Consider the following 24,196-nt stretch of genomic DNA (forward strand, 5'->3'; position numbering starts at 1 on the left):
AATGCTACTGAGTCCCAGACGTCAGCCCAGAGCTGTCAGTAAGGTTCCTTACAAGGTTCTCGATGCTCCCGAACTAGCCGATGACTTTTACCTTAACTTGGTCGACTGGGGAAGTGCCAACATTCTCGGAGTTGGCCTGGGCTCCAGTGTGTACATGTGGAATGCGCAAACTAGCAAAGTCAACAAGCTCTGCACACTCGATGATGACACTGTCACAAGCGTTTCATGGATTCAAAAAGGCACGCACCTTGCTATAGGAACGGGCAAAGGCCTTGTACAAATCTGGGACGCGGAAAAGGCTCGCAGGCTACGAACAATGACCGGACACATAGCAAGAGTAGGTTCTCTCGCTTGGAACACGCACATTCTCACATCTGGATCACGCGATCGATTGATCTATCACCGGGATGTACGGGCCCCGGATCAGTGGCTGAGGAAACTGGTCGGCCATAAACAGGAAGTCTGTGGACTCAAATGGAATTGCGAAGACGGTCAACTAGCGAGTGGTGGCAACGACAACAAGCTCATGGTCTGGGATAAGCTCTCGGAGACACCGCTTTGGAAGTTCTCAGATCACACCGCAGCCGTCAAAGCAATATCGTGGTCGCCCCATCAGCGCGGCCTTCTGGCTTCTGGAGGTGGCACTGCAGACCGTCGCATAATATTTCACGACACCGTCAAGGGCTCAGTCATCAACGAGATCGACACAGGCAGCCAGGTTTGCAATATTGCTTGGTCGAAAAACTCGAATGAAATCGTATCCACGCATGGATACAGCCAAAATCAGATTGTTGTCTGGAAGTATCCTTCTATGACCCAGGTGGCCAGCCTCACAGGCCACACCTATCGTGTGCTTTACTTGGCTATGAGCCCAGATGGCCGAACAATCGTGACTGGCGCTGGAGATGAGACCTTGAGGTTCTGGTCCACCTTTGGCCGCAGACCTGGGACTCGAGAAGACGGAGATAATGGAGGTCGGCTTGCCGACTTGGCTGTTATTCGCTGAGTCTTCCAGTTGATGGCGATCAGGGGTTGCCTTACATCATTTTTACGAGTTGCTCAGAAGCGTTTCGATATGTTCGCTCTAGACTATGACCATATACCATATGGAATGCGCATTTTTACTACAGGCACAGTGCAAGGAGTTCCTGGAACTCTTGAAAGTCGCAGATTGTGCGCTACAATTCATACCCCCAAGGCTATTGCATTATGCATTTATTGGCGTTGTATCAGGAATCACTCGGTGCTTCACTGGGTTATGGAAGGCGGTGTTGGCAGGATTGCTTTACTGGTTTTGGGACTTAGGGGTTTGTGACGGATCATGACACCCCATTTGGATGAAAGGATGGGTTTAACGATGGAAAGGGGTCTCTCTTTACCTTTCAGGCAGGTAAAGCGAGCAAACGGGCGAGCTATAGCGATTGTTTTCTGTTCATTTTGGCCATTCGGCCCGCATAGCGCAGCGGATTACCCGATGGTAAGGTAGATAGATGCCTGATGAATCTGACGGGGCAAACCTCCCCATTCATGTTCAACGAACGGACTTCCCATAATTGTGGTGATCGTCGTGATCAACTGTAATACGTTATGGTAGCCTGCACATATTCACGCCGACACTGATACGCAACTGACAAGAGCTGTCATAGTAACACAATAGTTGGGGGGTATCCATAAGTAGTATTTTGTCTTTTAGTGAGAATTAATTGACAGGTAAAGGTTCAGTGAACGTTAGTAACATCGCATTGCTTAAATATCACAAACCAATGATAGGAAAAGGTAAGTAAGGATCTCATCACATACCCCATGCCAATACAAAGGCATGCACGAATGTATGCTTCTTAATTTATAGACCAAGTTCAACGCGTTCGCCTGCCTCGTGTTGTGTCAACTGAATTCCCAGCAACTCCAGTAGCAGAAGAGCTTCGTGTTTCATCTAGAAGAGGGATCTTGTCCACACTAACAGGCCGATTCACATCATCTTTGGACAGAGACGTTCCTTCCATCAAGTCCTTCTCTCGATTAACTTCATTCATGGACGGAATCTGGCCAGTAGATGCTGAGGGAGCCGCTCCCTGTTGAGCTTGGCGAGGGACAGAGGATGCATCGGGTCGGGGATTTAGCGGAGGCGATAGTGGCATGTATTCGGGAGAATTTTGCCATTGAGCCACCTCGGCCTTCATAGCCTCTAGCTCTTTCTGGAAGCGCACCCCAAATACATCGATATAATATGTGGCGCCATTATAGATACTCCAAGTAAAGACCACCATAAGGAAGCCTGCAGAAGCCCAGCGGCTCAGGAACCATAAGGGGCAAGGGAGCATAGTCAGAAGAGCATATGAATACTGAATCATCATGAAGGTTGCTTCTTGCATGTGCTCTGGTTGTCGGAGGACAAACTTTCCCAGCCAGGTTTTGGCATATGATCTCTTGAGCCAAGTAAACGAGGTTGGCCGACCAGCTGCAATCTTGTCTCTTCGGCGCACAGTAATGAAGATGTAGTACAAGACTTGCCAGAAGATATAAGGGAGGGAACTCCAAGCAAGCATCGACACTACATTGGCATATGCTGTTGGGGAGCCTGGAGGGGAATTCTTGATGGTCCAAATTGCAGGAAAGCGTTCTTTCTGCTCATCAGGCGAAAACAGGTGAACGATGCAATGCAAAGTCGCACATGGCATGATGTGGATGAACAGCGATGTAACTTTGTCGAAACTGTGGAAGACCAGTGAATTGCGCCACATGATAATGGCAACTGCGTTGTTACCAAAAGCCAGGCAGTATGAGGCGGTAAAGAGACGCTTCGAGCCGGGAAAGATCCATATCGAGAGAGCCAGTAGAAGGTTGGTGAAGTAGCAGAGGTCTGCGAGGAAGTAGTGGTAGCCACGTCGATGATATGTGAAGAATCGAATCGGCATGAAATACAAGAGTTGTACGGTGTACCACAAATGAAAGTACTCTGGGTATGCGCCAATGAGGTATCCGCTGACGAAGATGTTCATAACACCAAAGATAAAGGACACCTTTTCTCTGGCACTGATAACCTTTGTGTCGTTCCATCGTTTCCCGAGCTTATCGACACGGCGTTGCATCTGTTTGCGGTACCGATCGAGCTGTTCATCAGCCTCAGGGACCCGGCGTCTCCACTCCTCAACCATGCGATCCCGAGCAGATTGTGTCTTAGTCTTGATCGCCTCCCTGGAACGCCTGACCTTGTCCGTCTGCGCTGAGATGCCCTTCTGTAGCTTCTCGAGCTGCTGGGGAAGAGCAAAGTTGTCGAGAAGGTCAAGCACAGATAGGCGATCTAGAGGTGGAAGGCCATCCCAGTCCTCATGGTTGGAACTGCTACCAGAAAAGGACGGGTTTCTCGAGTGCATCGAGCCTCTGGGCGTCGTAGCACCCAGCATTGGAGTGTCAAGAAGGGCGGAGTCGGCAGGTGGGTTGTTCGGAGAAGAAGGAGCTTCATGATCAGGCGTGAGGATCATCTCGCTATCGGTTGAGATATTGTCGGATTTGAGGCCTTGGGCAGTACGCGAGGCTCCCTTTGTATCGTCATCCATGATTTGGGCGTATCCTTCCTGTCCAATTTCACGTGCTGAGAGTGATGTATAGGTGGTTGCTTTAGATGTAAGCTGGGCAATACAGAATGAGAATAAAGGCAGTACTCGCCAAAGAGGGAATACTCACGACAAAGAGGAAGCGTGGCCAAAGCAGCACGAGTAAAGGGTACCCAGTGCAAGGGAGCGCGACACAAATGCTTATATAGGATCCTGAGACAAGCTCTGTTCTGCGGACAGGGAGTAGCTAGCGGATCATAATAGTATGTCACTTGGAGCTGGAACAAGGGGTCGGGTGATTCGAGAAGCAGATGTTAAAAGGGACCTATTCAGGCTGAAGATAAGGCAAGACGAGACGAGACAGACAGATTTGAGCTATGCAAATCGGGGAGTGATAAGAGGAAGTGGAAGAGAGGTTGATTGAGTCAAGGTGAAACCAAGGGAGAACACCAGCGGTGACGAAACATGCACGTGGGATGGATAGAATGCGAATGGATGTGAAGCAGGCAAAGCCCACCAACGCCAACAGCCCACCTAAGGTAAGGTATTCATTCAGTACCCAAGGCCAAGTCAGTCAGAGCTGGATAGACCCGGAACCGATGATGAAATGTAACTAAAATGACTGGGCTGAAAGCTTGCTTGTTGGGGAAGTGGAGACAATTGCACATGCACTTACGCTAAGAACAAGAGTGCATGTTCATATTCCAAAGCACTACCGTATGAGGAGGTAGAAGTAACAAAGAACTAGTTACCATATGACAGAAATAGCTAAAAAAAAAAAAAAAAAAAAAAAAAAAAAAAAAAAAAGTTGGTACTCTTCTAAAGCGTTTGGAAGGTTGATAAGTGAAGTTCAGCTTAGAACAGTGTGAAATATATCTTTATTCCCTGAACCACGAGGGGTAGTACGGACACGCCACCCAAGTCGACGATCCGCCCAGATATTAAAATAGCATCCATCAAACAAGCATTTTGCTTCCAGGAAAGATCTCCCTCCCACTGCCGTGCGACTTGGTAAGTTGTTGCATCATACATCCTCTTCACTTGCAAAAGGTATCGAGGCACTATAATAAGAGACTTTGCTGTTTGGTACTCAGTCGCCCTGTAACCTGCAGACTAAAGGCCTTCCAAGACGTGGCTGATCGACTCTGCACGCATATGGTACTGCTCTTTGATCTTTACAGAGTCTCGAGTCCCAAGGTACTAAGGTAATGTAGTCATGTGGATTTATTCAACCTTTTGTTTCGAGGTTGCGTGGTGATTCCTCGGAACCTAATTGGCTATGAATGATACTAGACCACATACCACATTGCATTATCCTGGTCTTAGCCTGTCTGCCTATCTGTCCTGCATCCATCACCTGGTACATGTCGCTTGTGTCCGATGGAAGCATTTGATCTGGTGAACACTATAGATACCTTATTAGATGGTGCTTGAAGGTCTCATCTTGAAGCACTAGAGCGAGATTGGGTGCCTGAGGCAACAAGGTGCCATTTCCTCTATCGAAACGTTAGGGTCACGTTTGATTGGCCCGAATTAAGGTCCCGCATCTGCAATTGCTAAGGTAGACTCAAGTAAAATACCGGGAACCTACTCCAAACTCAAGCCGAGTCGCGCGACGCGTTACCCATCATTTCAACTTTCCTAGCACGCGAAGAGGCTTGACTATCCGTCACTTATTCTCGTGGTCGATAATGCATGCTATTAGTTGCGCTGTGTCAGATCTCGCAACGTAACTCGGCTTCTGTTGCGCATATCACTCGCGCGCTCCTGATTCCGGTTTTATTCGTTTGCGCGACTCGTTGGCGCAATTCGAGCCCCGGCCACCACTTTGACGCGCCCTCGCTCAACACCACGAGTTGAACTCAAGACCAGGCGTGACCCCTCTAATCTACCTTAGCACCGCATTCTCCCGTCGCGACTACACGCCTTCCACTCTCTTTTCCTAGACACCTGGCCGTGCTGCCCCACGACCTCATCATGGGCAAACTTATTCGTCTGGAGTTATTCAGTGTGTTTTCCTTCACGCGTAATCTCAGACGAGACGAACGCCATCTAAGCTAACCTGCGCTACAGACTTCAAATCGTATAAAGGGCATCATGTTCTTCTCTTCGGAGACTCATACTTCACCTCTATCATTGGACCCAATGGATCCGGCAAGTCTAACTCGTATGCCGCTTCTCCCGCTCTCCAGTGAGCCTTTCTAACATAGCTCTAGCATGGACGCCATATCTTTCGTCCTGGGCATCAAATCCTCACATCTACGCTCCGCCCACCTCAAAGACCTCGTTTACCGCGGACGAGTCCTAAAAACGGCCAAGATCAACGATGATGGTTCTGCGCAGGCCAATGGCGACGCAAACGGTGACGCTGATGGTAACGATAAAGCCTCCCGTGGCGACCCCAAAACGGCGTGGGTCATGGCCGTGTACGAAGACGATGCTGGCGAGGAGCAGAAATGGAAGCGCTCCATCACGAACCAAGGAGCCAGCGAGTACCGAATCAACGATCGCGTTGTCACAGCCCAGCAATATAACGAGTCTCTTGAGAGCGAGAACATTCTTATCAAGGCACGAAACTTTCTTGTATTCCAAGGAGATGTTGAGGCCATTGCTTCGCAATCCCCTCAGGATCTCACGCGCCTGATCGAACAAATCTCTGGAAGTCTTGAGTACAAGGCAGAATATGAGAGGACACAGGCCGAGGCTGAACAGGCTGCCGAGAACCAGAACTTCCAGCTTCATAGACGACGCGGCATCAACTCGGAAATCAAGCAATACAGGGAACAGAAAAAGGAAGCAGACAACTTCCAGAACAAGACTGATGAGCGCGATGCGGCAATAGTTACACATAGTTTGTGGAAGCTATATCATTTTCAGAAAGCCATGGAGGATTCGTTTGCCGCTATCCAGGATCACCAAGAAAACCTCAAAGAACTGCGCCGCAACGTGGAATCTTTTGAGAAGAGGCTTGAAGCGGCCAGGAAGGAACAGGCTGCCGCTCACAGGCAAGTCGCCCGTTTAGACAAGGAGATCAAGGCCAAAGAAAGAGACATCGAGGATAAAGAGAACAGTCTTGTTCCCATTGAGGAAAAGATAAACGAATCTACGCAGGCAGTTGAAACACTCCAGACTGCGATCGCCAAGGCCACCAAGGAACGTGACGAGCAAGCCGAGGTTGTTCGCCAGGTCCAGAAGGATATTGAAAGTGTAGAGAAGGCCCGACAAGTTTTCGAGAACGATTACAAAGAACAAATGAAGAAACAAGGCCGCGAGATCAGCGATGAGGATCGTCGAGAGTACAACAGACTGCGCGCTCAGCTCATGTCCAGGACCGGTTCCAATCAAGCCAAGCTTGAGAACCTTGACCGGCAGCGCAAAGCAGATGAAGTCACCGTCAATAATCTGAAAGGCAAAGTCGATAGCATTGCGGCAAGCATCGAAAAGATTGAGGCAGAACTATCGAGCATCGAGGAACGCAGATCTGCGGCGCAGGCGACCTCTAAAGACCTCTCGCAAGAGATTGAAGCGAAAAAGAAGGAGTTCAATAAACTCCAATCAGAACGCGTCAGGACCAATCAGAAGCGAACTGAGCTTGAGGAGAAGCTCGAGGATGTCGCTAGAAAGCTCAGAGAAGCCGATGATGGTCGGCGCCAGAACGACAGGGAAGCTAGGTTGAAAGAGATGGTGACCTCCTTGAAGCGCATGTTTCCAGGTGTCCGTGGTCGAATTGGTGACCTATGCAAACCCAAACAGAAAAAGTTTGATGAAGCTGTCGTTGTGGCACTTGGAAGAGACTTCGATGCCGTCGTTGTCGACTCCGAGAAAATCGGTGTCGAATGTGTCCAATACCTCAAGGAACAAAGATTTCAGCCCATGACTTTCATCCCTCTGGACAACATCAAGGTCAACGCAGTCAACACAGCCGTCAAGGGGTTTTCTGGCGCTCGGCTGACGATTGATACCATCGATTTTGATTCTACTGTTGAGCGTGCCATGTCATATGCATGTGGAAGCTCTGTTGTATGTGACACTCTTGATATTGCCAAGCACATTTGCTACGAAAAAAAGATCCCCGTCAAAGCTGTGACACTGGAAGGCTACATCATCCATAAAGCAGGCCTGATGACAGGTGGTCGTGGACCCGAGTCGAAGAGTAAGAGACGTTTCGAGGAGGCAGATGTTCAGAACCTCCAGCGAATGGCCACCAAGCTTAAGGATGAGATTGACCGACTACCCAAGGCTGACCGCCGGGGCTCACAAGAAGAAACTCTTCAGATTGACCTGTCCGGGCTCGAAAGGCGGTTGGCAGCCGTCAAAGACGAACTGGCAGCCTTCAACAAGAACCATGCTAGCAAGAAACGCGAGCTGGACAACCAAAGGAGGCAGCTTCGAGAGCTCGAGCCCAAATACCAAGAACAGGCATCCCAGCTTGAAAGCACCACTGCCACGTGCGAAGAGTTTCGGAATGCCATCGCACGAGTTGAAGATGAAGTGTTTGCAGATTTCTGCAGACGACTCGGTTATAGCGATATTCGCAGCTACCGTGACTCGCAAGGCAAGCTGGAGCAGGAGGTCTCTGAAAAGCGCAATGAATTCGAAGTCCAAAAGCAAAGACTATCGAGTCGACTCCAGTGGGAGCAGCAGCGTTACGAGACTGCCACTGCGAGAATCGAGCGCAACCAAGCCCATGTCCGAAAGCTCAGAAACGATATCAAATCCTATGCAAGAGACAAGGATGCGATTGAGAATGCGATGCGCGAGGAGCAGGAAGAGTTAGAAGCTCTTCGCGAGGCACTAGACGAGAATAAGTCAGAGCTCACCGAAAAGAACCAGAAGGTGTCAGAGGCCAAGCTCGAAGTGCAAAAGCGGTCAAAGGACATCGAAGCTCATCTGAAAGATATCAACTCACTTGAAACCGTAGTCCAGAAGAACAGCGCCAGCAAAGCGGCATTACTTCGACGATGCCGACTAGAGCAGATCCGCATTCCGCTTGCAGAGGGCACATTGGAGAATCTACCCAACGACGACCGTCTGCTGAACCAGGACCCAGATGCCATGGATATAGATGATGAGGAGGATGATGAGGAGATGATGGGTATGGCACTTGATGATCACGGAATTACCATTGACTTTAGTGGACTTGATGAAGAACTCAAAGCTGTAAGGACTATTTTTTGAAGTCAGTGATAACGCTAACACTATGCAGTCGGATGACCCGAGCGTTGAAGAAAGTCTATCAGAGAAGATTACGAATCTGACTTCGGAGCTCGAGAAGCTGAACCCCAACATGCGAGCAATGGAAAGGTTAGAAAGCGTCGAGTCCCGACTGAGAGTCACAGACCAGGAGTATGAAGACTCAAAAACAGCGGCACACGAGGCCAAAGAGGTCTTCAACCAGGTCAAGCAAAAAAGATATGACCTCTTTAACAAAGCCTTCAGCCATATTCAGGAGCAAATATCGCACGTATACAAGGACCTCACCCGGTCAGAAGCATACCCCCTTGGTGGTCAAGCCTATCTGGACATCGAGGAAGATACGGACATGCCCTATCTGTCTGGTATCAAATATCATGCCATGCCGCCTCTGAAGCGTTTCAGAGATATGGAGCACTTGTCTGGAGGCGAAAAGACAATGGCAGCACTGGCACTCCTGTTTGCTATTCACAGCTACCAACCCAGCCCTTTCTTTGTTCTTGACGAAGTGGACGCCGCTTTGGACAATGCCAACGTGGACAAGATCAAGAAGTACATCAAGGACCACCGTGGTCCCGGCATGCAATTCATTGTGATCAGTCTCAAGGCAGGTCTATTCCAAGACAGTGACAGTCTGGTGGGTGTTTACCGAGACCAGGAGGTCAATAGTTCAAGAACCCTTACTCTAGATGTGAGTTTCCCTATTATACTGGCCTTGACAATCTCTGACTAACATTGAACAGTTGCGGCAATATGTGTAGGTGAGGCTAGAGTAGTTAGAATCTTTGTGATTATTCCTCTCGGACCTGAAGGGGAAAGTTGGGTGTCTGGCGCACGTCATCGTGGAAGAAGCATGGAATTTCGTATGGGTTAATGAATTCATCACATCATTCAGCACCGCAACACTGAGTTGAGCATATGAATAATGCAGGCGTAATGATGTTAAGTGATGAATATATTCACTCAAGTTGTATAATCTTCAACTTATCTCCGGCTTTTGTGGCCGCCACTGGATAGGGTTCTGTCGAACAAACATAAGAAGCAGTCAAAGGTTCTACTTTATGCTAATGCCCGATTGGCTTGGCGTCAGTGCATTGCTTTGTAGTATCAGATGAATGTGGCTATTGAGGTATCTCAAAGGAGTGCCCATGGCAGAATGATGGCTCTAATTAGCAACTAACTGACACTGCCTATTTCAACCTGCATCGGGACCATCTAGCTCTAAATCTTAATTACTAATATTGTCGCCTGAAACTCTTTCGTTACCTTATGAATAATACTGCAGGCAGACAGACAGACAGACTGCCGTGACTCTTCTCTTGGTTGCCTGCAGTTTTTAACGGATTCTGATTACGTCATCACACCTTTAATTCATACCCCTGCACTTGATATTCGCGATCACATTCTCGCATTAAACCAACATCATCATGGATCTCGCAATCACACTTATCAAGTCCGTTGCGCGGGCGTTCTATGAAACCCGCGACATACTTGTGATTGATGCGCTTATACTACATGAGGCGTGAGTACGACTATTACACTCCAGTGCTTGAAAAGTGCTCGCTAACCACAGTGTCTTGCTAGGCTTCGAGATGATGATTTGGCCTACTTGATGTCTACCAACACAAAGGAACTCCACAAGATATGCGGAAAGCTACGTGAGGATCGATTCTTGGTGGTGTATGCGAAAAGAATCCTCGCCGAGTAGCGCTTGACTGACTGGACCCGGTGCAGACACACACGATCAGAGCTGCGAGAAGGCAACCCAAGACCGAGCAACAAAACATGGTATTACATCGACTACCGAGCCACAATAGACGCCATCAAATGGCGCGTTTACACTATCGATAAAGAAGTACAGGGCACTACACAAGTCGCGAGCGAGAAAAAAGAGTACTTTTGCTCATTTTGCAAAGCAGAATGGACGGCGATGGAGGTCCTGGACAACGTTGGCCCGGAAGGGTTCTTATGCCATCGCTGCTCTCATGTCCTGACCTTTGAGGCCGACCGGACATCGACTGGACACGAGCAGTCTACGCGACTCAATGACCAGTTCAAATTCATCAGTGAACTGCTTCCCAAGATCGATGCCGTCCACATTCCGGAATGCGACTTCGATCGTGCATTTGCTAAAGCACGCCCGGTGAAGCGCGACGAAACACATCAGCGCGCTCAGACTATTGCAGTCGACTCTGGCGCGAACCGACCTATGGCGGTCAAGGGCTTGACCAACACAGGGCCACAATCGATTGCAGTTAACATCTCAACATCGGATGGCCCTACAGAAGCCGAGAAGGCGGCGGAGCAGGCGCGCAAGGAGCAGATCGCGAAGCAAAATGCGCTGCCATCATGGATGTCCAACAGTACTGTCACTGGGGAGTCATTCTCAGCAAACGCTACTCCTGGCACTGCATCAGTTGTCAAGAAGGAGTCCAGCAAAGATGCCGGCCCAGCAGCACCGGCCGTGGCCAATGCTCAAATAGACGACATATTCGAGAAGCTCAAGGCGGAGATAGCACAAGAAAAATCAGAGGAGGAAGAGGACGACGAAGAAGAGGAAGACTTATTCGAAGATGTCCCTGCCGCCAAGAAAGTGAAACTGGCTGGACCAGATACTCATGAACAAAAAGAAGACGAAGACAGCGAGGAGATAGAGTTCGAAGATGTTTAGAAACCATAAAATTGTCTAATAATGGCCAGACTCCCTGTTCTTGTACATAAATAGCCACTCTATCATCTAATATTCTAATTCCAATTCCTCTGTCTAACCTAACCAAGCCCGGCCATGCTTTTTGAAAAAAGGCCAATGCTATGCCCGAGGTATCAATACTTGCCCAAGCACATATTTGAACGCCCCATTGTATGCCGGTAAAAAAGAAGTCGCTTTCATGATGTTTACACCTGTCCCTGATAAAATCCAAGTCGTTCATTTCCAGTTTTCCAATACTGCACATCACCTTGCAGTTTCTACGCCGCGTCGCATCTCGAGTTGAGACGTCTTGCATGTTCGTGGCAACTTGGCCAACGGTAATTCGGTGTCATCGAGAGACGAGCATGAAATCTCAGACATGCTACGCTTCAGGCCTGTCAAGGCTCCAACGATGTTGCCGGCGGGCGGTGACTCGTCACCTTCATCGCCGTGATGATCCCTGGACGACGGGTCTTGTTCGTCCTTTTTGTCGAGTACGCTATCGCGCTCCCACGCGGACTCTAGTCCGTCCAGATAGACTGGGGACCTCTTCAAGAAGTTCCACGACAAGGAATCGTGCTCCATTGCAATATATAATGAGTCCATCTTGCCACTAGCATCCAGTACGGCGCAGTGCTGCTTGAGGAACGCGCGGTCGTACGGACCGTGGATAAGCCTGGGCTCCAGGGGTCGTAACATTGGCAAGCCTTGTAGACGCTCAGCATCGCAAAGCTTTGCTTGCAATGGAACCCACGGCCGTCCTTTGAGCAGGGGTTCAAATGCTCGTGATACAGCCTCTGTGACAGACTTGGCATCGTCTCCTTCCACTGCGAGCATACGATGAAGTCCACGGGACAGACATCTCTTGTATGAGGTTGTATCCTTTTCAAATGGGAAGGGTGTGTCCTTGGAAGGCATCAAAGACACATGCACTGTCCATGACCTTGGGCGTTCAGTTGAGGCGGTAGGTTCTATCGATAAGCTGTGTGTTGAGTTCAACGGCAGCTGTGAGGGGACAGTGGTTGTGGGCGAGAGATGAAAGGTGTTGACGGTGGCATCGCTTGCATCTGGGTCTTGGGGAGGTGACAATAGAGGCTCGGCACTCTCCAACTTTTCGATCCTTTCTTCCAAGCATTCGTCGCTATCTAGCAGCTCAAGTTGACGATTACGCAAATCGTCCACTTCGCTTCCTGTCCTTGCCAGCTGTTCGCCTTGTGATCGAAGGGTTTGTTCCAAGCTTTTAATGTGTTGCTGCAATTGTGTAACAAGCGCCCATGCAGCAGATGCGTTGCGATATGAGCCTTTGAGTTCAGTATCGGTTTCGTCCTTGTTCTTCTCGACCGTCTCTTCCAACTCGCTGATGCGGCGAACAACATGGGAAAGTCGATCACGGTCTTGTGGATTCGCGAGTTCTTCCAAGGCTCGTACTCGCTGTTGAATCGCATCGATTTCGGACTTGTTAGTGCTTGGTGTTGGGGTATCGGCATTGGCGACGTGAAAGCAGGATAGATGTCCACAGTTGCAAGTGGCACCAGGTAAAGATTTGTTGTGATCGAACCCCATGCAGCCGCACCGCTGACCCTTGAGCTCAGGTATCATGAGGATATAGCGACATTGACCCTTTGGCAACTGAGACTCGTCGGGCTGCGGCGTCGAGGCCGGTGGGGGAGAGCGAGAGGGTGAGGGTGACATTAAGTTGCGTCAAACCAAGGTATCGAAGAGAGGAATCGAGGTTGAGATAGGTCGTCCATGGAAATGTCGGTGGCAGTAGGAGCCTGATATGGACGGAATGGATACGGATGGGTATGAATGGGTACGGGGTAGTCTTTTAGATATGAGAGATGGAGCACGGAAGAAGAAAAAAACAACCTGTAGCTACGTAGGTACAGTAAGGCAAGGTAGGCGGGCGGCTCTAATCATAAAGCAGGGCGATGTCGAGATTTGAACCCCCAGGGATGTTGGGGTTGTGTGATTCCGTCTGGCCGTGTTAGGACGGTACCTAAGTCCAGGCGGGTGTACCTGAAAACAGTGGCAAAATACACGTGAGAGGCTGTAGACTGTTAACGGTTTCCAGGTATCCAGGGTCCGCTTTTGAGACGTTATCGTCCGCTCTGGTCTCGCCATCAAGACAACCCACGAATCTGAGACCGGCTGCGCCCGCAGGCCAGCTGATGGGCATCACAAACTCCCACGTTGAAGACCCGCAGGTGGTCATGGCACCACAAGCCGCCCATTATAGACAGTGGGGGTTAGCCGTGGCTCACAGTAACTGCTTGAGGTACATGCCCAGTAACACCGAGAGGATAAAAGCAGAGATTGCCCAGGGCCACGACCATGACCACGATCAACAATCTCCTCTATAACCATGGAACGCGGTGAGAACAATCACAACTTCAATCCATTGCCAGAAGAAATCTAGGTCCACGCTAGACCACGGGGAACTCAGGGGATGCAGTAGAGTCCCAGCTAAGAGAAGATAGCGCCGTTATCTTGTTGGTCTGTTGTCAAGTCCAATCCATTCGTTGCAACCTGTGCGTGCAGTGTCGTAGACGCAGGACTCTCAAACCAAATCTTGGTTACCTGGCGCAAGGCGCGCTGTTTTCTTGTCTTCTCTTGGGGACCCCCTGGCCTGGAACCCATGAGAAGATATCCCACATCAGAGTCCGATTGATAAACAAATGTCTCAACTCTGACATGAAAAGCTTGGCTGATCGTGCCGCACCCTTTTTCCAGTTCCCATTGGCCCTTGACGCTTGGTCCCTGAAGCCGTCGAGTTGATCAAGGTCAAGCCAAGGAGAAGGAGACTATCAAGAGAGACAGAAAGTCGAGTTGGAGGGCGGCCACGCGATCTGTAACGGGCGGGCGCAAGAAATCAAGAGTTGATATCAACCAGGGCCCTTGCGCAATGATTGTGATCGTGGCCGGAATCGCAATGGTGATTGATGGAAGCATCTGCATGGGGTCGCACAGATTAGCAGACCTCCTCTGGCTGGTCCACCCCCACACCCTCTTTGTTGCTAAGCCTGCCACTTTCTCTGGACGGGAGTGACAAAATTTGACTCTTGGAGGTAGTTCCCGCACCCGCACCCGTCTATTATGGCCCTTGTCCCTACTCAGTCACTCTCCGGTCTGGCGGGCCCCGTTCCGTAGCTGCTACTGTAGCTAAACAATAGCGGAGGGGACCTGATGCGAATGAGAGGGAGGGAAACCCCGTCATTGGATTGGATTGGATAACGTTGTTGGTGTACTGTATCTCATGGGTTTTGTGTAGGTAAGTAGGTATCCATCAGGTACTTTAGAAGAGGGAGCCCCCAAAATGCGGTCGAGAGAAGTGAGATGCTCTTGACTCATTGCATGAGATCGCCTCTCCTCCATGTCCCTTGTCCCAGGTGTTCCAGATATCGGATGCATGTAAGTATAGTTAGAGGTCGTGCGTGGTACGGTATGTATGTACGCCTTATCGGCGCCTACTGTTGATGCAAGGTTATCGACCAAGTTGCCCGCACGCATGTGATCCCTCCCCAGGTTCTGGTCAGAGGTTGGCTCCTTGCAAATCATAGCAATTCGCGTTGTCCTACGTGCGCGTGTGTGCGCAGTACGGGCATGGACCTCCAAATTGAACATCAAGGCCGGTTGGAACCGGTTGACTAAGTGGGATTGTCCAAGGCCCCATCTTTGTTATGGGTCATGCCAAATTCATCTTCATTCCTGAGACGTAGCAATTGAGAACAGCCTGAACTGTAGGTACATATCATGTACGTAACGGCCATCAGGGTGGGTTGTGTGCAGCAGCAGAAGTAGAAGTAAGAAGCCTTGGCCCCTGGCTCTACCTCAAGGTGGTTAGCAGTGGACTCTGGAGGATTTCTTTGCCCACGTGCAGTCCCTTGGGACAGGCAAACTCCTTGCCACCTGCGAACTACCAATGTATACTGATGGAGTGATCTTGGGCCTGTATGTTGCAAGCCGTGACTTTGACCAGCGACGCGACGCACCTCGAGTTGCTACCCGCAAACAACTATGGGTAATTTTGGAACTGCTGTCAACTCCCTGTTAGGCACTTATACCAAGTGCCTATCTCTTCTCAAAGGCTTCCCTAAGGATGAGGATGCGGGGACGTTGAGTGAGACTCGCTCAACACTGAGCACCTCACTTCGATCTGACAGAGCTCGAGTGCGACGAGAATATGCTTCACGACTTTCACAAGATGGTTCTCGGTTTGAAAAAGGTGATGGTAAGTCACTTCTATCTGAATTAGCTTCGTACAAAAATGCAAGAGTTGTTATTCTGAAGCCTGTCCCAGCTCCTGCACGATCGGCTCTTAGGCGCATTGTGAGGAAACTCACAAACACCCTGGCCGATGTTGTCCGCTCATTTCAGGACCCGAAAGGACAGCCGATCAATTGCGAGTCTCTTCTAGCTCTATCCACAGGCTCAAGTCTAGACGCCGTTCGCGCGATGAATGACTTGTCAAGCAGAGTAGGATCAACATCAAGTTCCAGTTCACGGGGTAGCATCGTGAGCAGAGGACGACAGAGATCCCGCCGTCATAGCCAGAAAACCAGAATCAAGTCTAAGAGACGTTCAACAGAAGAGCGGTCTAAGCGTGAGAAGACGAGAAGCAAGAAGCCCACGAGCCAGAGCCGGAGCCGGAGACGGACGTCCTCCGATCGGCTGCATCGTCAACATGGTTTCAGAAGCCGGCAGCCGCCGGAAATAAAAGGGCCTCATAACCGAGTCTCCATAGTGACCATTGCTTCGGATTCGACCAAGTTGGGAGAAATTAGGCGGCGCCTGTCGAAGCAGATGCCTCTAGAGGAATATGAGAATAGGGTCGCTTATCCATTGTATGCGTATCATGCCCAAGAGGCACCAGTGCGTAAGAAATGGTGGAATCCTTTCAGGCGCTCATGACTGGTGAAACCTATTTTTGAGTTGGATTTAATACATATGATACCCGATGCTGTATATGAATGAATATTGTTGTTGTTTGTTGGTGTACTATTACTATATAGACCGTGTTCGGCTTGAGATCTTTATCTCATCACGCAGACCAATGAAAGAACAACCTAGAATAGACTCGCCCGACCAAATCTCTCTCGAGGGGACTGTAAGTTCCTTCTAGGTAAGGTAAGGAACTTAAGAATATAAATTAGTAGCTATGAACCCCATCTCATATTGTATACACCTACACACAATGAGCTTGCCGTGCCGGCTTCAGCTTATCCATCCTACAACGTATTCATACAGCCCAGTATGTAGGACGTAAATAATCAACTTGCATCACGAATGGGGTCATCGAGGAAGAGTTAATACCGAATATATTCAAAACTTTGCATGATATTTTCTCGTTTTCCTTCATATGCAAAAAACTATATATACCTTATACTGACGAGTGAGTGGTCGAATGGGTATAGTGGGAGTTATACTTTGTGCACTGTATAATACACTGTCGAGGCTGCAAAGCCACAGAAAGAGCTTGGAATTACTGTGCCCCGCTGTCCAAAAATGCCCCGCCAGCATCACGACTGGACGGACGAACGAACACACGACAGGTCATCGCATTCAATACCACATTTAACTCGACGACAACAACGAGGGAGAGCAAGGGAAACGAACAAGCTATAGCCGATTTATTCTCCGGGATCGTCCCATTCCATCTCCATCTAACGGTGTTGCTATCGACGTGACCCCTTACGGATATGCCTTCGTCTTGATAGCATCGCCATCATGCCTCAAGATCCTGCTGCCGCCCTCAGCGCCTTGTTGCGCCAATCCTCTATCGAAGATCACGACGAGGCCCTCAAGATTGCCAACGCCGCCCTTAAGGCTAACAAGAACGATGTCGACAGCCAGCATACCCGTATCATCGCCTTGCTGAAGCTCGATCGATTCGACGATGCTTTGCGCGCCATTGCTGATGGCTCCCCCGCCCTCCACGCACGAATTGCCCTCGAACATGCCTATGCGCTCTACAAGACGGGAAATCTTGACGAGGCTACTTCTGTCCTTCAGGCTTTTGGTCTAGAGAAGAAGAGGAGTCTACAGCATGTTGCCGCACAAGTCGCTTACCGTGCCGAGCGCTTTGACGAGGCTTGCAACATCTACAGCCGTCTACTCGATACCGATCCCGCAGATGAGGAGAACGATATCAGCATCAACCTTCGGGCCGCTTTCGCCCAGTCTAGTTGGCTGGGATACTCGGTTACTGACAAGATTTCTGTCCAAGACTCTGATGGATTTGAACTGTGTTATAACGCTGCATGTGCGTATATTGCCAACGGCTCCCTTGAGACTGCAGCCGATCTATTGCAGCGTGCAAGTCGATTGTGTGATGCCTCCGATGACTTGACAGACGAGGATAAGCAGGCGGAAATGCGGCCGATTCTTGCACAGCAGGCCTACGTCTTTGCCAAGTTGGGCAAGCTCAAGGAGGCCCTCGATCTCTATAACTCTCTATCAAGCACAAAGTAGGTTGTACTGCAATTGTGGTCAGGGCTGAACTGACTATCATGGATAGAGAGGAAGATCCCGATCTGGCACTAATAATTGGCAACAACCTGGTCACTTTAGAGCCAAAGGTCGAGAACCCCTATCTTCTCGAGCGAAGATTCTCGACCTTGACGGCCAAGGCAAGAAATGCCAAGCTTTTCCAGCACCAGTCTTATATCTTGCGACGCAACCGACTGACCGTCGACTTGCAAATCCTCAAGGGCACCGGAGTCAAGCGCCGCACCGATGCCCTTCTCGCCGAAGCCACACATCCCTCGACAGCTGCTGAAACTAGCATCCTCTCTGTTCTTAACGCTGCCGCGAGCGCACAAGGAACATCTGGGAAGCAACTTCTGAAGAATTTACAAGGACTTGCCCAGAAGAGACCACATGATGTTGGTCTTGTATTAACCATTGTGCAAATACAACTCAATGAAGGCAAAGTAGGCTCTGCTATGTCTATTCTTGAGTCTTTCCTACAGCGTCTCGAAAAGAACGAGACTGATGATTCTCAAAATGCTCGATTCAGCCCTGGTCTTGTTGCTCTCACTGTGACCCTTTTGAGGACGCAGGGACGGGAGTCCTCGGCAAAGGCTGAACTTGTCAAGGCCGCTACATACTGGCAGTCCCGCCCGGCTAACTCAGCTATCTCACTCCTCGAAGAGGCTGGCATCGAACTGATGAAGTCATCCAACGCCCAGGATTTGCAACTCGCTGGTACTTCATTCCAGAAACTAATCGATGAGCGGAAGGGCTCGGATATTGCTGCGGCTGGTCTTGTCGCATCCTTCGCTCCCTCAGACCCCTCTCGTGTGGAAAAGCACCTCCAGAACCTCCCTCCTGTGGATTCGCTTATCGAGGGCATCGATGTAACAGCTCTCCTCAGCGCTGGCGTTGCCACCACCGCCAGTAAGGCAGGCTCCTCAGCTTTGAAGCGCTCGGCTCCCTCAGGACCAACTGAAAAGACACGCAAGCGACGCAGAAAGATCCGTCTTCCCAAGAACTATGTCGAGGGCACCAAGCCCGACCCTGAGCGCTGGCTGCCTTTGCGTGACAGAAGCTCATACCGTCCCAAGGGCAAGAAGGGCAAGAAGAAGGCTGTTGATTCAACACAGGGCGGAATCGTGAAGGAAGAGGAGACTCTGGAGCTTGTAGGCGGAGGAGGTGTCAAGGTTGAGAAGGCACCTCCGCCTTCCAAGAAGAAGAAGAAGGGTAAGAAATAGTACAGCAGCTTACGGATACTGCATGTCGCGTATATTAGTCCAACATTACTCTGTTTCAGCATGATATTCTTGACCCTTCACATGGTTTGTCCATGTATACGTCCTGGTTCAATCCGTGAAGTTCCTCCTGACTGTCATTAAAGTCAAGAGAATGAATGATATATATATGCACATTCACCCAACTTCGATTCGGCTGAAAAAATCAAAATTGATTTCTAACGCTGACTTTTAATGCTCTGCCCAAGCCTTGGTGCAAGCGAGTACAAATGAACAAAAGGCCTCGGCCACTATAAGAATATCTAGAAACATATGTCCTCGTCATCGCCCCCTTGACATGAGTCCACCAAGCTCGACATCTCACGTCTGCTTCTTCTGTGGCCACTCAATAACACAAGTATAAAAACGAAGGTATTCACAACGCCCGTCCCAGCAAGCCCCAATTCTATATAAATAAACGTTATGCGCGAGGACTATACTCCACACGAGAGCCCTCCATATCTTCCCAGTATCAGGCATTAACGGGCTGCACGGGCCGGCTCGGAAGCTGCTCTATATCTTGAAGCGACTCAGAATCCGAGTCTCGACTTTCAAGATCGTCCTTCTTGATGCTTCGGCCTCTTCTTACACCGGTACCGTCTGACTCCTCGTCCGTCTCTGTCTCCATGGGAGGTAGGGGACTGCGGCGCCCATCTGAGAAGCTGACTGCAACCTCGCTCTCCGTGTCCGATGGTATTGTTAACCTACCACCAGCTGATGTGCTTCTAGCTGCTTGGGCGGTCGAATACTTCCTATGCAGTTCGCGGAAGCTTCGTGCGGTTGCAGTGCTTGCGCTTGCAATGGATTCTCTACGCTCACTCGGCTCCACCGGCACACCAACGGCAGAGTAGAAGTCCTCATCCTCTGGTCCGCTAGGCATAGGCGACAGCGGAGGATCTTGCTGCTGTGAGGACTTTCGAGCACGGATTTTCTCATCATGGGTCATGTTCTGCAGGCCATCACCGAAGTTAATGACTGATGCCTTCTTGCCATGCACCACGAAGCTCCCCGTGCCTCTAGAAAGCTGGTGCTCTTGGGTCGATTCTTCCCCTGACCCGGCGACCTCCTTGCCCTTGCGGCTGCCACGGTGGTGCGAGAGATGTCCAGCGCCCTCTCGAAGGGTGCGTTGCAGACTACGGCGAATTTTACTCCTGTCACCCTTGTCTGTGGGTGTCCCAGACTCTCCGGGTACATCAGCACCTGTCGAAACAGTTGCTTTGTCTGTAGGGTCACGGCTGGGTCGTTGCTCAAGTAGGCCAGCCTGCTCCAGGAAGTCTCGTTCATCGGCGTCAGGATCATGGTTGCCGTCGTCCTCCTTGCGCAACGGTGGCTTGTTGCTTTCATCTTGGGCCGAAGGGGGTTTTGCTAGCGGTGTGGAAGGGAGGGATGCTATGGGAGACTGGGCGATACTGGATATCGACCCGTGTCTGGTGCTAGCAGCTTCTGGTCGAACGAAGGAGAGATCGCGGGAACTATGCCGGCGTTTAGTGGCACTCTGAGGAGGTGTTGTAAAGACCTGGTCCAGAGGTGAATCGACATCCTCTGTGACTTCGGCCGTGTTAGGGACGTGAACGACCTGAGGCTCGGTGGGTGTTCTTGGGTCGGCCTCGGTTCCAGAATGATGCGTTGACCGCGATCCTCTACGTCCCACGTTGACCCGTGGCGTAGGTGATCCTGTTCTCTGTGAAAATCGGGTTGACTGTTGCTTGGTAGGAGTAAAGGTCGATGATGGGTGTTCTTCTTCGAGATCCTGTATCAAGATATCACGGTGGCATTTGTGTTTCCACATATCTTGGCGTGTCCACTTGAGCTGAGCAGATATCCGTGCAGCAGCAGATAAAAGCTGTTCCCTCGTTCTTGGCTGGATGGGCGCAAGGATCAGCAGGTGGCGTGCGTTCCTTAGCTGGTGCTCCAGCTGTTTCTGAATCTCCTGCACATGCTCATCAGCTTCAGCAATCTTCTGCTTCATCACGTCTCTTCGAGCAGCCGAGATATCTTCAGCCATTTTATGGTCTATTCGACTCCTAGCGATAGACACGGGTCCGGTCGGTGTCTGGATGAGGGTGGCAGCATCAGCGCTATCCAGTCGACGTAAACCTCGGCGACTCTGTCCATCATAGTTGCCGCCAATGACACCACGCATCTTAACGCCCGTAGTCCGGAAGGCGGCAGCATAGTTAAGTTTGGCGAGCCAGTCGTTCATTTCTTCTTCATTATCTGCCAATAGCACTTCTTCTAGACCACCCTGCCGCACGTAGACGAAAGCGTTCTTGTGCTTCTTATACGCCGCATCATGGAGGGCCACGGCAGCATAAGTTGACATGAGACCGTCTGGTTTAAACTCTTGGAGCGGGGGTGTGAAGATCAACGGTGTTCCATCATGTCCCGCCTTAATGTGGTTCTCATACTGATGCATTAAAGACTTCACCCAGCCTGTATTGCGGAAGAAGTAGAGCTGCGCCCCAGTAAGAATGGCGCCCCCATTCCTGCCACGGAGACCTTGCCTTACGTTTCTTCGCATCTTTCCGCCAAAGTAATCCAACCTTGGTGACCTTGATGTCGACGATACCGGGATGTGCATCGGCCGGGTTGCTAGCTGTCTGTTCTGTCATGAAAGCGTCGGGTCGAGACCGCGCCGACACGATTTGCAGTACACCTGTTCTAAAAAACGTTTTCTGCAAGTCCTTCAAGTTCAGACTAGTCGCAGAGCCTAGATAATTGTAGTGATCCTCCAACTCCATGGCGTCCTTCAAGTTTGGTCTCAGAGCATCAAGGCTTCCGTCCAAGATCAGGGTATAGGGATCGATAGGCTCTTTGACAGCTCGTTTTGCGGGGTCGTTTACTGTAGAGGAGATCAGAGGTTTTCGTCGAGATTTATGTGAAGCATAGCGGTCGCTTGTAGGGTCTAAATCATCCTCAACGTGAATAAAAGGGGTATAAGTGATGTTGTCATAAAAACATTCCAGAATGTCGTCAAAGATGCCCTCTCCGTTTGTGTTCTTCAAGTAATCAGCTTTTTGCATTTTGTGCTTGTTATTCTTGTTGAAGACATCGGTATGTAGAATGAGTAGGGAGAATGCAATGAAGTACGCCTGGTCAGGTGATGAGTAAATGCCTGGGTTACACTCGTGGTACCGGTTGGCAAACGCTTGTAAGCAACGGTCGATCTGCTGTGTTTCCTTAGGTAGCTCAGCTTCCATGAGCAGTTTTCGAATAGCCATATCCATAGGGTCACCAAAGAAGCTAAAACTACGCATGTAGCTCCGAAGGACAGCAGTCATGAATGGATCAGCGCTTTTTGAAAGAGTCGCAGCAATGATGCCTCGGCTTGCAACTTCTTCGACCCGCGCAAGATATTTGGCTGGTGACTCGTCTTCGTTGCGTTCTGGAAGAACAAAGGAGTCCCTGGCAAGCTGGAGTGAGTTGTTTTTAGATCCAATGGAACCGGGAGTTGTAGGAGTCATCGTGCCCTGACGACTGAGTTCCGAGTTCTGTCGCAAACGACTGAGGCCAAACAAATCGCCGAAGCTTTTACGACCAGTAGAGGACGACGTTCGTGTCGTCGGCGGTAGAAGGTGATCGTCATTGGAGTCACGGCCCATCGAACTCATAGTAGAGGACCTTCCTCGCAACAGATCACCCCTAGTGGGCGAAGAATGCCCCGATTGAATTCCCCCAGGTGCCACCAGGGTGGTCGCAGGTGATTGGCCTGACCTTAAATCGGAATCTCCTTTGGTGGTGTTTCCACCAGCTGTTCGGCCGCTTTGAGCGGAAGCTGGACGTGGCGTTGAGGAAATCCCAAGGGATGAAGCCGAGGAGATGCCTGGGGGTGCTTTTCCCTGCTGCTGAAGATGCGCAAATGGAAAGAGAGGCTCTGGTGCTTTCTTATGCCGTCGCAATCGAAAGAACGGGCCTGATTTCTTGGGTGTCGTCTCTGGACTCTGGTAGGACGAACTCTGGTGAGACAAGCGATCGTTGGAGCTAGCATCAGACCTGGATGACTCGGAAGGGCGGTTTGGAGGTGTTAAGATTGTACCATTAGGACTACTTGTTGTAGCTGTTGTCGATGGTCGTGGAGATTCAGGTTCCTCCAGTGTAGCGAGCGTGGGGCGTCGTCTGTCATCAGTGAAGGATTTCCGAAGTGTCTTCTGGCGACCCGTTCCATTGTTAGTGTTGATGTCCTCACGGGGTAAATCCGTCGAGCGACGGAACCTGGCAGTCAGGCCTATCCGTGACGATTTCTTTTTCGGACCATTGAAGTCGTTTGTTGGAGCGGTGGTAATGATTTCGGGTGCTAAGTCGAACATAGGTTAGCTAAGCATGTCCCAGCTGCGAAGTATGGTAGATAGGGGTATGTTACGTCGCGGAACTGGCGGCGGCTTCTCGGATTGTTGCTTGGCTCGCAGAGATAGTTGAGAATCACTCGCGTTTCGGAAACGCAAGACGGAGAAGCGATGATGTTTGCTGTTTTCTTCTTGTATAGGAGGGGTGTCTGGGCGACTTCCTGGGCGACTCTCGGTTTGACTCTCGGGGAGACCTTCAGGACGGCTGGTTGTTGATTCGCGAGCTAACTCGCGAGGTTGCTGCGGGTGGGAAGACTCTCCAGGTCCTTGTCCCTCGTCATCGTTGTGGTCGGGCTGAGAAGGAACTGGAGGAGGAAGATCGCCGGATGCGCTGGGTTCGAAGAGTGTATGTCGGCGTTTTTCAGTGTCATCAGACAAGTTGCCTCGGCGGCGACGAAAAGCCATAACGGCGACTGATCATGATACGTAGCCAGCCCAGGCGTTGTCAAGACCAGGCGACGTCGATGAGAGAGCGTGCCAGTTGAGGGCGGCAGGCGTCTCACGACCTACCAAGCGAAAGGCTGGTACCCAGTCGCGGTGGTGTTCATTGAGACAACCCCAGGTGTCTAAATCGATGATAAGAATTCAGCAAGAGTGAATGTCGCGTGAAGGGTCGGATTGTGAGCGTTGTCGATGCAGTATAGTACTATGCAGTAGGTAGTTACTTAG

At 50.3% G+C, this 24,196-nt stretch overlaps 9 protein-coding genes across 12 annotated transcripts; 6 read left to right on the top strand and 3 right to left on the bottom strand.

The window, feature by feature from the left end:
* Nucleotide 1: 1 nt before the first annotated feature.
* FOXG_04228 (cell division cycle 20-like protein 1, cofactor-APC complex) lies at nucleotides 2-1,006 on the top strand (the record flags this gene model as incomplete). Its single annotated transcript, XM_018382175.1, has 1 exon — nucleotides 2-1,006. The coding sequence occupies one exon, from the start codon at nucleotides 2-4 to the stop codon at nucleotides 1,004-1,006; it is 1,005 nt and encodes a 334-aa protein (XP_018238841.1).
* Nucleotides 1,007-1,593: 587 nt separating this feature from the next.
* On the bottom strand, nucleotides 1,594-4,345 carry FOXG_04229 (uncharacterized protein). 2 transcript variants are annotated; one of them, XM_018382177.1, is made up of 2 exons: nucleotides 3,685-4,345; nucleotides 1,594-3,616 (listed from the first exon to the last, which is right to left on the bottom strand). In XM_018382177.1, exon 2 carries the CDS (start codon nucleotides 3,555-3,557, stop codon nucleotides 1,857-1,859), a length of 1,701 nt encoding a protein of 566 aa, XP_018238843.1. In that variant the 5' UTR covers nucleotides 3,558-3,616; nucleotides 3,685-4,345; the 3' UTR covers nucleotides 1,594-1,856. The 2 variants fall into 2 exon arrangements, with proteins under 2 accessions (XP_018238843.1, XP_018238842.1); XM_018382176.1 differs by having other exon boundaries at nucleotides 1,594-3,629.
* Nucleotides 4,346-5,027: 682 nt separating this feature from the next.
* Nucleotides 5,028-9,993, top strand: FOXG_04230 (structural maintenance-chromosome 1). Of its 2 annotated transcripts, XM_018382178.1 has the most exons (5): nucleotides 5,028-5,562; nucleotides 5,628-5,721; nucleotides 5,771-8,714; nucleotides 8,761-9,438; nucleotides 9,491-9,993. In XM_018382178.1, the coding sequence occupies exons 1-5, from the start codon at nucleotides 5,532-5,534 to the stop codon at nucleotides 9,506-9,508; spliced, it is 3,765 nt and encodes a 1,254-aa protein (XP_018238844.1). In that variant the 5' UTR covers nucleotides 5,028-5,531; the 3' UTR covers nucleotides 9,509-9,993. The 2 variants fall into 2 exon arrangements, with proteins under 2 accessions (XP_018238844.1, XP_018238845.1); XM_018382179.1 differs by having other exon boundaries at nucleotides 5,771-9,438.
* Nucleotides 9,994-10,087: 94 nt separating this feature from the next.
* On the top strand, nucleotides 10,088-13,485 carry FOXG_04231 (transcription initiation factor TFIIE subunit alpha). Its single transcript, XM_018382180.1, has 3 exons — nucleotides 10,088-10,269; nucleotides 10,332-10,427; nucleotides 10,482-13,485. Exons 1-3 carry the CDS (start codon nucleotides 10,175-10,177, stop codon nucleotides 11,416-11,418), a joined length of 1,128 nt encoding a protein of 375 aa, XP_018238846.1. The 5' UTR covers nucleotides 10,088-10,174; the 3' UTR covers nucleotides 11,419-13,485.
* FOXG_04232 (uncharacterized protein) lies at nucleotides 11,309-14,826 on the bottom strand. The gene has a single exon (XM_018382181.1). The coding sequence runs from the start codon at nucleotides 13,126-13,128 to the stop codon at nucleotides 11,701-11,703; it is 1,428 nt and encodes a 475-aa protein (XP_018238847.1). The 5' UTR covers nucleotides 13,129-14,826; the 3' UTR covers nucleotides 11,309-11,700.
* FOXG_18774 (uncharacterized protein) lies at nucleotides 13,608-15,014 on the top strand (the record flags this gene model as incomplete). The annotated part of the gene is made up of 1 exon (XM_018398917.1): nucleotides 13,608-15,014. One exon carries the CDS (start codon nucleotides 13,608-13,610, stop codon nucleotides 13,797-13,799), a length of 192 nt encoding a protein of 63 aa, XP_018238848.1. The 3' UTR covers nucleotides 13,800-15,014.
* Nucleotides 15,015-15,124: 110 nt separating this feature from the next.
* On the top strand, nucleotides 15,125-16,583 carry FOXG_04233 (uncharacterized protein). Of its 2 annotated transcripts, XM_018382183.1 has the most exons (2): nucleotides 15,125-15,667; nucleotides 15,737-16,583. In XM_018382183.1, the coding sequence occupies exons 1-2, from the start codon at nucleotides 15,454-15,456 to the stop codon at nucleotides 16,345-16,347; spliced, it is 825 nt and encodes a 274-aa protein (XP_018238850.1). In that variant the 5' UTR covers nucleotides 15,125-15,453; the 3' UTR covers nucleotides 16,348-16,583. The 2 variants fall into 2 exon arrangements, with proteins under 2 accessions (XP_018238850.1, XP_018238849.1); XM_018382182.1 differs by having other exon boundaries at nucleotides 15,125-16,538.
* Nucleotides 16,584-16,860: 277 nt separating this feature from the next.
* FOXG_04234 (signal recognition particle subunit SRP72) lies at nucleotides 16,861-24,196 on the top strand. Its single transcript, XM_018382184.1, has 2 exons — nucleotides 16,861-17,903; nucleotides 17,954-24,196. The coding sequence occupies exons 1-2, from the start codon at nucleotides 17,164-17,166 to the stop codon at nucleotides 19,146-19,148; spliced, it is 1,935 nt and encodes a 644-aa protein (XP_018238851.1). The 5' UTR covers nucleotides 16,861-17,163; the 3' UTR covers nucleotides 19,149-24,196.
* FOXG_04235 (uncharacterized protein) lies at nucleotides 19,336-24,196 on the bottom strand. The gene has a single exon (XM_018382185.1). The coding sequence runs from the start codon at nucleotides 21,763-21,765 to the stop codon at nucleotides 19,657-19,659; it is 2,109 nt and encodes a 702-aa protein (XP_018238852.1). The 5' UTR covers nucleotides 21,766-24,196; the 3' UTR covers nucleotides 19,336-19,656.

Source organism: Fusarium oxysporum, chromosome 4 (assembly GCF_000149955.1).
Source record: "Fusarium oxysporum f. sp. lycopersici 4287 chromosome 4, whole genome shotgun sequence".
NCBI lineage: Eukaryota > Fungi > Ascomycota > Sordariomycetes > Hypocreales > Nectriaceae > Fusarium > Fusarium oxysporum.